The 16,859-nt window shown below is 44.7% G+C and overlaps 1 protein-coding gene across 1 annotated transcript; it reads left to right on the forward strand.

Annotated features, from left to right (window-relative positions):
• The first annotated feature begins 282 nt into the window (after nt 1-282).
• Nucleotides 283-16,295, forward strand: CLDN11 (claudin 11). Its single transcript, XM_077161020.1, has 3 exons — nt 283-568; nt 4,071-4,235; nt 15,035-16,295. Exons 1-3 carry the CDS (start codon nt 343-345, stop codon nt 15,265-15,267), a joined length of 624 nt encoding a protein of 207 aa, XP_077017135.1. The 5' UTR covers nt 283-342; the 3' UTR covers nt 15,268-16,295.
• The last annotated feature ends 564 nt before the right edge of the window (nt 16,296-16,859 follow it).

Consider the following 16,859-nt stretch of genomic DNA (forward strand, 5'->3'; position numbering starts at 1 on the left):
CCACCCCTCGGGACCCCGCCCGGCGATTGGCCGGCTTGTCCTGGGGCTGCCGGTGATTGGCGCTCGCCGACCGGGGCTACCGGGTTTAAAGAGGGGGGGGCGGGGGCGCGCTGCCCAGGGCGCTCCTGTCCCCGCAGCGCCGTCCGAGCTGGGCTCGCAGCCTCCCGGGCCCCGCCGCCGCCGCCGCCGCCGCCGCAGCCAGCGCCTCCGCCTCGGGCCTTAGCCCGCCAGCGGCCCGCGAGCGCCCGACAGGGAGGCGGGGGGTGGGGAGCGGGCGCTGTCCAGCCCGGGCCCGGGCGCAGCCGGTGAGGGGCGAGGCGCCGGGCCGCCGCGACGGCCACCATGGTGGCCACGTGCCTGCAGGTGGTGGGCTTCGTCACCAGCTTCGTGGGCTGGATCGGCATCATTGTCACCACGTCCACCAACGACTGGGTGGTGACCTGCGGCTACACCATCCCCACCTGCCGCAAGCTGGACGAGCTGGGCTCCAAGGGGCTGTGGGCCGACTGCGTCATGGCCACGGGGCTGTACCACTGCAAGCCGCTGGTGGACATCCTCATCCTGCCGGGTAAGGACCCCCGCCCGGCCCGGCCTCCGTCCCCGCGAGCCGCAGCGTGTCTGGAAAGGGCTCATTAGCGGGTTTTACACAAACCGCCTGGGTGGTGGGTGGTCATCTAAGACCTTGGGACACATTTTTGACACCTGCAGTCCTACTTTGTGGTAGAGGAATTAGGCAGCGCTTACCTTTACCTCTCTCAGCCTCAGTTTCCTTTTCTGGAATTTGGGATAATAGTAGTGACCACTGGCCAGGTCACTTTGGGAATCTAATGAACTGAGATATAGACACATATGAATAAATGTATATTAATTAACGTCCCCTTACTCGCCCCATCCTTCCACTGTCGGGGCTCCGGGCTCTCTCCTTAGCTTCCACCGAGGGGTGTAGAGGAAAGGAGTGAAAAGGAAGCATGCGAGCGGCCCAGACAGGCTGTGCTTCCCTGACCCGGTGGGACCGGCGCAGCGACCTGTCCAGGTTGGGGCTCTCAGCGCCCGCCTGACAGCCGAGTGATTCACGTCTAAAGAGATCTCCCGGCTGTCTAATGTAGCAATCCTGCCCTGTCTCATCCACTCACTTCTTGAGCGCTTTCCCTCCCAGGCCGTCGGACCCTGGGGCTGCTGAGACTCCCCTCTCCGTTTGGGGAGGGTTTGGGTTGGGAATAGCTGGCCTCCTTCCGAGGGCCGACTCCAGCCCGGTAGGTGCAGCGCGTCGCCCCGGGCCGTCCCCACTCCTTCCCCAGCTCCCCTGTTGTGTCCCGGAGTGGGGAGGGCAGGGAAGAGCTGACCAGCCTCCACCTCCCTGATGCCGGCCTCCCGGGGACCCTTCTCTTTCACTTGCTGCCCTGGAGGAAAATTTCTGGGCAACAGTTGCAATTCAGATTTAGATGTCGAGCCAAGGAGGTGACTGGCTAGTCACTCCTCATTGGGGTCTCTGCTGGGAACCTCTGTTCTTCCCGCGGCGCATCCCCGCCCTGGTGGCCCCTGCAACGTTGCCCTGGGTCCGACGAACCAACCGTTGTCTCACGAGTCTTGGGGATGTGCGCATTTAAAGGCATGGCAAGGTTTCCTTAAGATGCCGAACCCACCCCAGCCTGGGTCCCGTTCCTTTGTTCCCTGGCGTGGAAGTGTCTTTCCCTCCCTGGAGACTCTGGTTCCTCTTTGAGTCTCTCCTTCAAGGCCCCGCTTAACTACTCCTTCCAGCTGAAATCAATCCCTTCTTCTTCCTTACTGCCCTAATACGTGGCTCTTATCCTCAGCAGGGCTCATTTCATCTTGATTTTTTATCTTTGCCCTTGAGTCAGGTTTTCCCTTTATATTTATTTTTTTTAATTAATTTAATTATTTTTAATCACTCTTGGCTGGTTTGGGTAGCTTGGCCTCCCTTTATATTTTAACTCCCTTGAAGTTATGGATGGCATCCTGTTTTTCTTTGCATCCTCTCTTGGGCCCAGCATTGCCTCTGGCAGACTGCAGGTGCACAGTGCATGCCTGTTCTATCCTTTTCTCCATCTTGGGCTCTCAGGATGATGAAGGTCGGGGCCACCACATCCAGACCCAGCTTCAGTTACTTCAGGTGTCATTGGATGGGGTCAGCTTCGGGATCCAGTATCCAATCTGGGTGATTTTGGGGGCAAGTTACCTACCCTCTATGAACCCCTGTTGTCTTCTTTTAAAAATGAGAGTCAAACTAACAACCCATTTTTCAGCATTGTCCTGAGGATTAAATGGGATAAGAGATGTAGACCTCCTTTGAAGCAATAGATGCTCTCTAAGTGGTAGCTAGAATTATTATGGAAAGTGGGTCACAGCATTTGTGGGAAGCTTGGGCTGAACCATAAAATTATTCTCTTCCTTCCCTTCATCATATTAAGTCTTCTGAGCATTCAGTGCCAAGTGGTTTATTTTTCAGAAAACACAGACCATGCCCCAGAGAGGATGGGCCATTTTAGGGAGGACCTAATCCTTCTTGCATTCCCCCCTCTTTCACACTTTGGGGGGATGAGGGCACAGACCTCAGTCTTTGTTGATTTCCAAGTATGGCCTTGGCCCTATAGCACTTGGCCAGCTTGTGCCATGAGTCTTAGAAGCTCAGTTGCTGGTTGACTGCCCCCTTTGTGTGGGCCTTGGGGTCAGGCCTCAGGCTTCCTGTGGCTCCTCTTTGGGGTGTTTAGAAGAGGGCCCTTGAGGAATCTGTTTGAATTCTGGAAAAACACATCTTGCCTAAGAAGAAGTACTAACGTTGGGTCCTGGGGTGCAAAATCCAGGCTGGCTGGATTCGGTTTGAGGCGTTCTATAGTGTGATGAGAAGTTGGGGTTCTGTTCTTGGCTTTGCCGTTAACTCTGCTTTGTCCAGGCCGCGAGCTCTGATTCCCTTTGAGCAAAAAAAGAGAGAATAATAAATGCATCCTTTTTTTGGCTTGGGGTCACTGTTTTAATGAGAAACGATATGTTTAAGACACTGATATTCTCCAAGTAAGTATCTTGTCAAGTTTAGTCTACATAAATATTGCATGGATTGAAATGTGTTTCTTAATAAAGTTGTTACTAGGCATTTTATCTGACAGTATACATTTCATTAATTATTCTACTCACTTATTCCTTCATTCAAAATTGTTTACATCCTCTCTGGGTGCTGTGTTAACTCCGGAATGACCAAAGCTGGTGTCTGCCTTCCAGAAACACTGGGGGCTGGAGAGATGCCTTTTAAGCAGTGATGGGGCAGTGCAAGCAGGTACATTGGGGAAGCATGCCCAGGGCACCGGAGGCGGGCGAGGGGGTAGATCAAGCCTGACCATCTACAGGGGCAGGGCCGGATTCAAGAGGACAGCAGCCTCTAGATCAAAGAGAAGACTGAGTCTTAGCTTAGTCAAGTTTAAGGTCACCAGTGATCATACACTATGTGAATTAAAAACACATGGCCACAGACAAAATAACCTAGTACACCTGGAGATGAAAGTACTGCACCAACACAGGAAATAATAACTGTTTTTGAGCATTTAGCGTGTGCAAGGCACTGTTCTGAGCACTGCATGAATTCATGAATTTAATCTTCAGTAAAATTATGTTAAAGAGAGGTAGACACCGAACCTCTAAGTACATTGCCCAAGGTCACCCAGAACCTATGACTGCAGCAGACTGGAACTAATACAGACCATCAGAGAAGACTTCCTGGAAGAGTTGAGTTTAATTTGAAACCTTTACAAGGTGATGTAATAATGCAGATGGTCTCCTGTCCCCTTTCTCCTGGAAGCTTGGCCAAGTGGGCTAAACCAGGGAACCCTGTTCCGTCTCTCTCGCCCTCTCTCCCCTTCCCCCGCTTTAGTTGCTGGGTCACTTGAAAATTTGAAATAAATGTAAAAAGTTGTAGCTATCTTGGACAACATTTTGCACATTCTAAGCCCTAGAATGGGGCAAAAGGGAGGGAGGGCGGTGATGCTGAACCATGAGGCGGGGTTCCGGTCCCAGGAAGACCGGTGGGTGGCTCACGCGCCCTGTTTGCTCTCCCCTGGCAGGCTATGTGCAGGCTTGCCGCGCCCTGATGATCGCCGCCTCAGTCCTGGGCCTGCCGGCCATACTCCTGCTGCTCACCGTCCTGCCCTGCATCCGAATGGGCCACGAGCCCGGTGTGGCCAAGTACAGGCGGGCTCAGCTGGCCGGTGTCTTGCTCATCCTGCTGGGTAAGACAGCCCCCAGCCCCGTTCCCCTGTGTCCCAGGGAGCCAGATGCGTCTCCTGGCTTCAGCGGGTTCAAGAGGCAATGGCAGAGAAGTCAAGTGAGCCCACGGGGAATAGACTTCCACAGTCCATATCCCTTTGGCGCTTTGGGGCTCTTGCTTTCAACATGGTAGGGTTCATGGGCAGTTTACCCAGAGGAGTAAGTCATGTCATTGTGGGTCGCTGAGCATGAAAAGTAAATAAACAACTGAAAAGGTAAAGATATTTTGAGGGTAGGAGATCTCTGAGGGAGAGACTGGAGAGACAGAAGAGAGTTACCCAGAGGCTGTCTCCCCAGGTTTTACAGCGCAATCCTTTTTTTGAAAAACACCTATACTCGGGCCCCAAACCAGATCAACTGAATCAGAATTTCTGGACATTGGGCCAGGCAAAGGCATTTTTAAAAAATGCTCCCACAGGTTTTGTGTGCAGCAGGAATCAAGAATCTAATAGAGGTCAAGAGGAGAGCAAGAGTTGAGAGTGATAGGCTCAATCTTTTATTCAGTAAACCCTTGTTGAGCACCTGCTGTGTGCCAGCCACCATGATAGGCATTGGAGATATTGGGGAAAAAATGGTACTCTCTTTTGAGTACACTTGGACATCTTGATAGAGTGTACTCATCTGGAGAAGGTATATAGGCTGTGCACATGTGCAGGAAGGCATCTAGCCCAGACTGGACAAGTTTCCAAGAGCAGAGGACCCTGAAGTGAGTCTTAAGAATTGAACAGAATAGAGAGTGGGACAGTCGAGGCCAAGTAAATAGCATAAGCTTGTTCATTTCATTTATACTGATTTTTATGCTGATTATTCTACACCCAGAGGGCTCAATTTACAGGTCCTTCTAGCTCTGCTCTTTTGTCTGTGATTTCATTTCTCACTATTTTTCTTCAATGATAATTCCATCAGCATACTCCAAATCCTAATAGAGCATATGACTTTTAAGAACAGTAGGTCTGTTGCAAAGTGTACACATCAGTGAGGAGAAACTGGTCTGGATGCGAATTAGCTAAAAAGTCATGTTTTCCTGGGACAGGAAAACCACATCTCCAAACTGGCGTATCACACCATATACTTGAGGAGTAAGGAGAAGGGGTCATGGTTCTGAGTGGGAGGCTACTACGGAGTGATGGTCACCTCCTTCCTGGAGGCTTCTCAACAGCTTCCAGTGCTTCACCCTCAGTGTCACTGGTGAGCTGAGATAGGGGAGCCATCTCCTAAGGTGGCAAAAGAATGGAGGTTTGCAGGGTCTCATGAAACCATGGGGAATTCAGAAGACGGGCTTGCTCATGTGTGTGTGTGCATGTGTGTGTGATAACAGAAGTGAAAAAACCAGAGGGCTGCTGTGATGTCCAGAGAAGGATCTGTGCTTGGGCATTTTGGTTCAAGCCACAAAGAATATCTGTGCAGATGCCACATGGAACACACAAGCAGCATCATACATTTCATCTAACTCACAGAGATGGCCCCTCTGTGGTGTTTTTGATGGTCAGATGTTTGTGTGTGGATTCCCTTTCCAGCTGGTAGGCCGACCACAGCTGTAAAGTGAACTGAGCATGTGGAATCCAGGTGAAACTTTTCTCATCCTACTCCATGGCTGTTGTCTGCTACTTTTCTTACATTCATACAGGAGTCCCAGAAGGCTTTCTTTGGCTTTGAGGATGGCAGGGTCAAAGGAGAAGCTCCTGGAGTTTAGAAGTCAATTAGTGGTCTGATGTGTTAGATATCCATCTTTAGAAATTCTGGCCTTTGGTATGAGGGTGACACAGTATCAACAGGTAAGAGAATAATGCATTATAACAAAATTGTGCAAAATAGAGGGATAAAGGCAAAGTATATATAGACAAATTGGTTAAAAAAGCAAACACTAAAAGCAACTGAATCATCCAGGTAAATAAGGAGGGTTATTTTAAAAAGAGTAACAACCAGTTGCTTGAAACTTTCTAGCTGAATTAAACAAAGTTTACCTTTTGAAAATGAGTTGGTATATGGAGGCAGAACTATAGCAGAGGGAAGTGAAGTGGGGCTGGGGAGTGATTGTAAGTTCCTCAGTTGTAACTTTCCTGTCTGGAATGAAACTGTAGGGGGACATTGTGTGATCTGGGGGACATTGTGTGACCTGGGGGGCATCGTGTGATCTGGAGGACATTGTGTGCCCTGACACCACCCAGATGGGGCTGCGCCTTTCTGGACACTGATCATTCTGATGGATCGAGGGGCAGCTCACTGCCCTCCCACAGCCCAGCATCCCCGGTATTGCCTGCCTCCTCTCTGATTGCTGCAGTCTGGATTTATTTCTCAGCGGGTCATCCGCTTGCTGTTGGGTTGGAAGTTGTTTTGACTGGAACGGGCCAGCTCTGGAAATGTAAAGCTCATTGTCTCAAGTGTGGCACCTGCTGGTCTTCTCTAGGCCTTCTCCCCATGGAGAAGGCGGCGGTGGGCGGGAGGAGCACGAGAGAGTGAAGGCTCCCTTTGTGTCTCTCTGGATGAGCTTCTGTCACCCTCCCGGGAGAAGCCAGCGCTGAGCTTGGGCTGGGGCCTCGGGGTCACAGATGGTGCTCCAGGCAAGGTGTGGCCACTGTCCGAAGGGGACGGGGTAACACTGGGGTGTGGGGGCTGGAAACTAGAAACCATGGCTCCTTTAGTCCTGCAGTGGAAACTGTGAGCACTAATCATTAAAGCCAGCTTCTCGTGGCCCCCCAAAATCTTTCCTTATTTTTCCAAAAGTATAAAAAATTTATGTTCGTTGTACAACAGTTTAGCTCTTTATCTTCTCAGCCGTCCACGTTTAATGGTGTGAGGATTTGTTTCCTGCTGTGGGAGAAGGAACAGAGCCTAATGTTGCTGCCTTCCTATGCCAGAGAAGTGGCCCCAGAGGCGGCAGTCTCCTCAGACTTGGGATGGGAGGTGCAGCTTTGAGACCTCAACTGTCTGTGGCTTTTCAGGAGGCTTCTATGCCCTGAATTGTTTTATCTTGTTACTAGTTTTGGAGTCGGACCCAACTATACTGAAATTTTACACTTTCCGCTGTGTAAACTGGGGTAGTTACTTAATGTCTCTGAGCCTTTCTATTAAATGGAGATAATAAGGCCTACTTCTTCAGGTCAGTGGGGATGATGAAACTACGCTGCACATGTTTACCAGCTTGTTTTCCTAGGGCTGCCACAAACAGAGTGCCACAAGCTGGGGGGCTGAAACAGCAGCAATGTATTATCTGACAGGTCTAGAGGCTATAGAAGTCTGAAATCAAGACAGGATCATGCTTTTTCTGAAGTCTGTAGGGCTCTGGTGGTGACTTGCTGGAAATCCATGACGGTCTTTGGCTTTTGGCAGGATTCAGTCTCTGCCTCTACCTCTTTCTCTCTCTGCCTGGGTGCCTCTGCCCAAACTTCTAATGAGGGCATCAGTTAGAGTGAATTAGGGCTCACCCTGGTCCCATTGGGCCTCATTTTAACTAATAACCTCTTCCAAGGTCCTATTTCCAAATAGGGTTGCTTTCATGGGGCTGGAGGCAGGACTTGAACATATCTATTTGGGGGACACAATTCAGTCTGTAACCCCTGGTGCTTAGCACATAATAAATGCTCATCAAATGTTTGCTGTTATTTTTGTTGCTGTTGGTTAGAGGAAATAGAGAGCTACCCCACAGGGCAACTGGTGCTTTTGATACCATTTCAGTGAGGTAATCACCACATCTAACCTGTGCCTGGAAACACCACCACACGTCCTGCTCTAGTGGAAATATTTCCTTTGTGGAAACTGGATTGTGAGAATAAATAGACTTTGTTGCTTATTTCATTATGAAAAGCCACATTAAATGCGCCATTGGAAGACCCTAAAGCTTAGTTCGGATTCAGTCTAACTCACAAGTTAGAAAGCACTTTATTTGGTGTTTTTGGGGGGACTTGGGGCAGTGGACTTTCCTTCCTTTGTGGGAACTTTTCATCCTCTCCTCCTTTTGGTTTTAAAAAATCTGGTCCCAAGAACCTTACTTATTGTGGAAAAAAAGTTGTTTTAACTTGGAACTTATAGGTTAATAATGAAAGTATGAGAAAATAAAGGTTGTTTGCAAATGTGGGATAAATTGAGCTTGTCATGAATGCAGGATGAGATGTGTCCAGGGAAAGGGAATCCCTGAGGTGTGGGAATAAGCAGTGGCACTCTTAATCCCAGGTCCATTAAGAGACCAGTTAGAAAGGTCTTTCTCCAAATTCATTAGCTTTAAACAAACAAGTCTCTTATCTAAGTCAAATCTCATAGGGGTGGGGGAAAGGATGTGGCTTACTGGTGATGGTTGTGGCTTCCACACACCAAAAAAAATAATAATTTTTGGAGGGACTAGCTGCTTTATGAGGTCCATGCTGTCTCTAGACCTTGTGATATTTTAAAAATGAACAGATGACCATGAGACTGGCTTTAAAAAAGGTTATAAGAAAACAGAGGAAATGATATATGGAATAGAAATAAAGGAAAAAAATGTTGAAAACATGCTATGAAAATAGTGTCCTCAAATATTCCATTGATTAGGTGGTGGTTATAAATATTCAGCTTTATAAAAGTCATTGTGTGAGAGGAGTACATCTTCTGGCAGCTGTGTTTTCTTAAGGCAAAAATTTAAAGAAAGGAATTTGAGAAAAAGGAAAACTAAAAATGTCCTAGTTTCAAATGATAAGGAGACTACAAATATGACTCTAGCCAACAGCTGGTTGGAAATCTCATGACCTGTTGTCTTGAGTGAACTGGCTTCTTTTTTTTTCACTAAAGCGAATTCCTACTTTCTTTGTGATAGCAGTGCTGATGTTAGAAGACAGGGTTCAACACATTGTGAAATGTTGAAGGGAAGAGGATTTCTGAAAAAGTTTTATTGTGGAAAATTTCAAACATACACAAAAGTAGGAAGAATAGTTGAATAAACCTCCATGAACCCAGAACTCATTCTCAATAATGATCAATTCATGGCCAATCTCTTTCATTTTTATATGTCTCCATTTCCTGCAGTCCCCAGATAGCTGTGATGATAAACATTATTACAGAGGACTTTCCCCAGTATTAATATAAGCCATTAGTGTAATTTAAGCTAGTTGATGAGGATATAGCTTTGTGCTAGAAAAGTTGCTTTCTAAAAGCCCTTTCGGTGCCTAGTACTGAAAGTGACAAAGCCTGAAAAAAGAAGTGTTCGTTGGAAGAAGGAAGAAATATCAGGGTCTGGCTGTCTTCTGTCTTTCCCTGTCTCTTTGCTTGTCTTCTGTCTTTCTAAGCTGTGACCTCCAAACTCAAACACAACCGTTATCAGTTTTTATTTAAACTTGATCACATTTATTTAACTCTATACATTATCCTGAATCATCTAATGCTTAAAGAGATTAAAAGCTTTATTTATATATTGTTATTCTACAATTGCCTTCCCATATAATTTCAGGGTTTGATTACATCAAGATTGTTGTTAACTGTCTTTTCAACTCTATTGTTTTGTTTTTTCTTTTGATGATTTTATTGTTGAGATGTAATCATCCAAAGTGTACAATCAGTGCTTCACAGCATCATCATAAAGCCTTACATTGGTCATTGTCGTCAATTTTTGAACATTTTCATTCCTTCAAAAACAACAAAAATAGAATAAAAATAAAAGTAAAAAGAACAACCGAAGCATCCCACACCTCCCAAAGCTCCTACTGTTTACTTTTTTGTCTTTTTTTTCTTGCTCATCTGTCCTTACACTGGAATAAGGGGGTGTCAGTCGCAAGGTTTTCACACTCACAAGTTCACACCTTAAAAGCTCTGTAGCTATTCAATCATCTTCAAGAATCAAGACTATTGGGTTGCATGTTTCTGACTTTTAATCAGGTAGCATTTGCTCAACTAAGGAACACATTGCATTACATTATTTGAAACTTGTTTTCAAAAGGGGCAAATTATTTTATGAAGAGCAAGAATTTCTACTTGTGAAAGGGCCAAGGCCAGATGACTATATCTACATAGTAAAGCTTTCTTCTCCCCTTCTCTCCCCCCCTTTTTTTTCCACTGAGAATATCTTCACACTTCACTTTCTACTCCTCAATGACAAATGAAAACATTTTTTTCCCCATTCACCTCTTCTGAAGACAGAAGAGGAGAACAGACTGAAAATCCCAAGTGTTAAAATTACCCTGTCTTGTTTTTAGAGATTTAATTTAAAAATAAATTCTAATGAAGTAAAAAGAAAAGGAATGAAATTTTCCTTTATGTTTCTTCATTTTTCTTTACCTTCTATGTACCTGTGACTTTTTAGAAAAACAATTTCATTTATTTCTTCCAAATGATGGACAGAACTGCTACCAACATTTTTTGTTGTTGTTGTCCACAGAGAAATAAATCTACCAGGCCTTCTCCTGAGTCTTTAAGAATGCCAAACATTATTGCCAGTTCTATTAATATTTCACATTTTTAAAGTTAATCTATGATTTGACTTGCATTTTTAACTTTACTGGTCAAAACATATCCCTTTCCTCAACTCATGGTTGAAATGGAATAAAGTCTTCCTTTTTTAGTATCTAAACATTCTTCAATTGAGTTCAATTGAAGGTCATGGTTTTCCAGTGAACCTCTCATTTCCCGTCGTGTTTTATGGTGTGCTGTCATCCTTTGGTGGTTTTGATGTGGTTCATCTCTGAGAGCCACAGGGATTCCATCTGGGGTTCATTTATTTACCAGGGAGAAAAGGTCTTGCCGGCATTCATCTGCCTTGTTCTTGCATGGCTTATAAAAGAGGGAAGTCTTTAACGAGGTCAATCATGAGATATGACAGTAAGGTTTTAGGAATTTGGAAATTAATTTTGGTGTGTATGATGTGGAAATTAGGATTGACACGAGACTGTCTCTCATCCATTTACTTATCCAGTCCTTTGGAGTTCATTGTATGAGCGTTTAGACATTTTTCTGTATTTTCCTTTTTCTTAGGTATCATTTTGAAATAAAATCTAACAAAATCCTTAAAACGCTCAGTAACAATGCTTATAATTACCTTTTGAATATTGAGCTCCATTCCATCCTCATGTGAGGATGAGCTTATTTTGTTACTTTTCTTAGAAAGAGGGGAAGAATTAGACGATATTTAGAGGCAATTTCTTGTCATTCTGTAGAATCTAAACTAATATGAAAGTTGGTTGGGTTTACATGAGATGTGGAGATTGCCTTCTTTTGCATGTGCTTATATATGTGTGTATGCAAAATAATTGAAAAAGAGAAAACAAATATTTTAAAACTAGTTGTTTATAGGAAACGTCATTTGGTTTGAACCAAATCAATTGCTTAGGAATTAAATCCTTTTTCCCTAGAGAATTCAGCTTTTCACTTTCCACCTTCTTCTTCTAAACCAACCTGGGGATTTGGAATCCCTTGCTAGGTTGCTGTTTCATATCCATGGCAGAACAGAAGCTCACATTTGGGGTCTAAGGGTGTGTAGGTAGATTATGTATTGCCAGGGTGGATCTAAAGCAGTTTTCGCTAGCTCAAACACTCTACAGAAGAGGATTTTTCTGTCCTCTGCCCTGATAGAGAAGAAACTTTTCTCTGTGCCTTGTGGAGAGTATGATGAAAAAGCCAAGCAATTCTCCAAGAGTGCCTCAATTGGAGTCTGTGGCCAGAGGGAGAGAAAAAGAAAGATTGCCCTGTATCTGAAGATTTAAAAGCCCTGTGTTGGAAAGGGAGGATTCACGTAAACCCTGGTCTTCTTGACATTCTATTCGCAAAAGGAAAATGCATCTTGTGGCATCTCACACAAAAATACTGCAGAAGCTGGCATGACTGTGCTTACTCTTTAAGGAAAGCAGAGACCATCATGGTCTTCTCTCTGCTCCTGCTAGTCCATCCCTGAAAGCCCTTCCTTCTCCCTCCTTCTCTTATGCACTCCCACCAGTTGTGGGCTGGATCTGCCAGATGGCCTCCTTCCTCAAGTGCCCCACTTCCACAGGCTGAGGGCTTGGGATGGGGCATCGAGGCTGCAGAAGCTGGGGTCTGAGCCTTACACATTTGGTCTGAGGCTCCATCCAATGCCCTGTTCTGTCTTACTATGCCAGGAAGGCAGCTGGGGACTGGCAGTACCCAGATGATGAGCCCCTTCCTGCCCTGCAGTGTTGTAGACTTGGGACTCCAGGCCCTTTGTGTCCAGTGTGTGTCCATCCCCTTCCATGGCAGGGCTGATGGTGGCAGCCCTGACCTCCTGTCCTAGAGTGGGGCTGCTGATGATGTGTCACACACTCGGTCCTAGTTCTGTGTGCAGGAAGCCGAGTTGCACAAGGAGGGAGCCAGTCAGCTTACTTCTTACCTAATACTACTAACTTATTAGTATATACCAGGCTGTCCTTATTTCACAATATCTCTCTGATGGCAATACTTTCAACATCTCCCCCCCACCTTTTTTTCTAAATAAGTGATGTGCTGTACAAAGACCCAAGGCCAGGATGGATAGATTTGAAGCTTCTTAAACAATCTGTATAAACTCCTTAATTATGTGAATAGTTTGCAATTAATGGGCTGAATTTAGGCTGAATTTAGGCTATTAGAAAGCCAAGCCTGGGCAATTCAGGACCATTAATTTCACTTTCTTTTCTCTGACTTCCACTTGGGATCAATAGTTTTGTGAGGGACCTAAGGATAGGAATCACATCTATCCATGTGTATCTGACTCCAGTTGTGGGTGTGGGATTAGCCTGTTAGAAAAAAAGCCTACGTTGCAATCTACAAAAATGTAAGGAGATAGTGTAAGAGGTCATTCAAGGCAGGTATGATTAAAATCTTTTCTCTAGTTTAAAAACAACATGAGGCAGTTATATTTTAGTGCATATGTTAATGAAAAATATTGTGACTTCTTTTCTGTGGTCAGAAAGAGTGAGTTAAAAAACCGCTAACTGTGAGCGGAAGTGAGAATGTGCTTGGTGAGTTGGAATTGACAAGGGTTTCCCAGCTGGCAAACACTAGACTGGCGCTGCAGGACCATGTCTTGAATTTGTAGAAGGCTTTCCGGCTCACGAGTGGAAACTTCTTCCCCCACTTCACTGTGCAACCTGCCTTAAAGCTTTACTGAACTTTCTGCCGTGTTTGCAGTTGTGAGGAATCAGATGATACAAAGGAAGTTACGCGGCTGCTTTTTCTGGAGCTGCCCTGTCCAATATGGTGGCCAAGAGCCACAAATGGCTGTTTAAATTGAAGCTAATTATAACTCAAAATTCACTTCCTCAGTCTCACGAGCCTCATGTCAAATGATCAGCAGTCCCATGTGGTTATTTGACAGGGCTGGTCGAGAGGTTTAAACATTTTTAAAAGGTCTTTCTTTTTAAGATAAACCTGACCTTATCTTGTTATTTTGCTTAGAAGGGGGGGAAGTACTGAATGATATAGAGGCTATTTTTTGTATTATTCTGTGAATCTAAGCTAAGCCTGAAAGTTGGACTGGTTGGGGTAAGACCTCCATTGTGAGGCATTGCAAGAAATATCATCACCAGAAAAACCTGCATGGGAGCATTCTTTTACCCCAAGGATTGTTTGTTTGTGCGCTTGGATTTTGTGGCTGTGAACAGCGTAACACAAACCTATATGCATGGCTGATACTCCACTTAGGTCCTAGTTTCTTTAGGTCTTTGGGATGTGAACTGACCAAACTGACAAGCTGAGGTGGACACCTTCTTATTTATCATCTCTGAACAGTCCAGGCCACTCAGTCATTCTTCGTATCCATTGAGCACACACTGAATGCTTGGTGCTGAGCTAGACATTGAGTTTACAAACTCAGGTAAGACAGGGTCTCTGCCTTCAAGAACTCATAGTCTGGAATGAAGTTAGACATGTAAAGAGATAATTAGAATACAATTAGGTGTATGCAATAATAGAACTGTAAGTAGATAAGAATGAAGTCAAGGTATTCAAATAAATGCGAACAATTTTTTTTTTAATCTAAATGATCTGTTTCTTGGTTTTCCACATAGGAGTTCTTTTCTGTCACATATTGAAAAAATAAAGGCCCAGCAGTTCAACACAAACTTTTAATTTATTATTATTTTTTACTGATATGTATTATATATTCACATACTGTGTAATCATCCAAAGTGTACAATCAGTGGTTCGCAAATCAATGTATAGCTGTGCATTTATCATTGCAATTGATTTTCTTTCTTTTTTGTGAAAAATAACATATATACAAAAAAACAATAAATTTCAAAGCACACTGCAGCAGTTAGTTGTAGAACAGATTTCAGAGTTGGGATGGGTGACAATTCCATAATTTTAGGTTTTTGCTTCTAGTTGCTCTGAGATAATGGAGGCTAAAAGAAATATCAACATAAAGATTCAGCACTCATTTGTTAAACCCTACCTTCTCTGTATAACTCCATCATCAACTTTGATCTTTCTCCCACTCTTTAGGGATATTTGGGCTATGGCCATGCTAACTTTCTCATGTTGGAAGGGGCTGTCAATAGTATGGGGACAGGGAGATGGGACTAGCTGATGTTCTGGAGAGGCTGGGCCCTCTAGGTTTCAGGACTCACCTGGTCCCGGGACCCATCTGGAGGTTGTAGGTTTCTGAGAAGTTACTCTAGTGCCTGGAACCTAGACACAAAGTTCTGATAAGTTTATTGTGTTGGTTCAGGGGGCTGAGGGAGCAGAATTGCGTGCCTAGAGTTTTGTGGATCTGGTTGGGCGGTGGAGGCCTAGAGTTTCGTGGGTCTGGTTGGGTGGTGAAGGTGAGTGAAGGGGCTGGGAGCCAGTCACTGCCCTCTCCATGTCTCCCCAGCTCTCTGCGCCATCGTGGCCACCATCTGGTTCCCCGTGTGCGCCCACCGCGAGACCACCATCGTGAGCTTTGGCTACTCGCTGTACGCGGGCTGGATTGGAGCTGTGCTGTGTCTTGTGGGTGGCTGCATCATCGTCTGCTGCGCTGGAGATGCCCAGGCGTTTGGTGAAAACCGTTTCTACTACTCTTCAGGCTCCAGCTCCCCCACTCATGCCAAGAGCGCCCACGTCTAAGAGAGCCGCCCGGCCACTGTGGAGGTGCTGTAGGTGCTGGGCCTGTGGCCCCAGGGTTGCTGGCTTTGGGGGGGGGGCTGAAAGTCCACTCCCCTGCCAGGGTCCAAAGCCAATGACCTAAAGAGCACCCTGTCTGCCATTTTGTAGCCTTAACCAACCACCTCTCACCTCACCCCTTGTTGCCTTAAAAGAAATTTGTAGCTCAGATAATGCCCACACATTTTTCTCATGGTTTTGCCCACTGTTAGCGCTTTTCTTGGGCATTTTCTTTTGTGTTCATTAAAAAGATATATATTTTTTGTTTCTTTCTAAATTTTAAATGTCTTTCAAACCTCGCTGAGTGGGGTGGGGGAGAGAAATAAAGGACACTTTTCAAACTGTTACAGATGACAGTGGGAGCCTCATAAAGTTGTCTTTTTGTTCCCTCCCTCCGCTTTAGCTCCAAGGTCATTTAGTAATAAGTGACAGAAAAATGATAGAATTGGGTACATGGGGTGAGGGAGGGAAGGGAATCGTGGAACTTTCTTTCCATGAGAAGAATTCACACTTTTGAGGGCAAGGGGTGGGGGTATTTTTTAGTTTGCAATTTGACTTTTATCTGTATATACTTTTTCAAGATTGATCCTTTTTATAACCATGGTTTTCCTGAATTTCTCAATTCATCAATATGAAGGAAGTGAACCAAATACGTTTTAATTATATGATAAATAAGTGCAAGTGGGTATAACTGTAACTGACATTCCACAAACATTTTTGATTTCTAGGTTTGCATAATATAGTCTTTAATCTAATACTTGATGTGCTTCAACGTAACCCATTTTTAAAGCTTTTCTCTGTCTCTCTCCATTTTCATTCTGCTGGCCATCTTGAAGATGATTGTTTAACCTGAATTGTACTGTTGAATTTGGCTTTACGGGTGTAAGCACTGATGATATATCAGTTTCAGAGACCCCAAACTCTCCAAACACTGATGGTGCATTTTGTTCTTTAAGTGAAATCTGTGCAATAAAATAACAGGCTCTGCGAAACTAGCCTTCAATCTTCTGTTATATCCAGAGGTATCATCTACTGCTTTTTAAAAATTTCATTCCTCTCTCCTGGTAATTTGTAGGGAACCTAGTCAGTGATTCAAGAACAAGTCATTCTGTACTCCCCTGAATAATTAAAAAAGTTATATTTTATTCACTATGTTGTGGTGGTAATTTGTGGTCATAAAATTATAACCTAGATGCTCTCTAGGTTTTCCAAGAAGAGTGACTTTATAGCATTGTTCAGTCTTCTAAGTCATATGTAAATTGGGAAAGATTCAGAAACAAAGTTCCAAAAGTCAGGCAAACTCCTTCCTCTACTTTGAAACAGTAAAGGAACTGGGTAGTTATCAAAGAAAGTATGAAACAAACCAATTTTAGTGGGCCTTTAGGTAATATCTAAATGCGTTTAGTTCAAACATATACGTGCAGAAGTTTAGGGATTATGGACAGACGCAATGAGTTGATTTTTACTTGTTTTCTATTTCAGAAACTGTTAAATTATGGGTCTTCCCTAAGAAAACCAGTTACAGTCTATTTTGGCAGACATTTTCCAAATAAAAT

This window comes from Tamandua tetradactyla, chromosome 5 (genome assembly GCF_023851605.1).
Source record: "Tamandua tetradactyla isolate mTamTet1 chromosome 5, mTamTet1.pri, whole genome shotgun sequence".
Taxonomy (NCBI): Eukaryota; Metazoa; Chordata; class Mammalia; order Pilosa; family Myrmecophagidae; genus Tamandua; species Tamandua tetradactyla.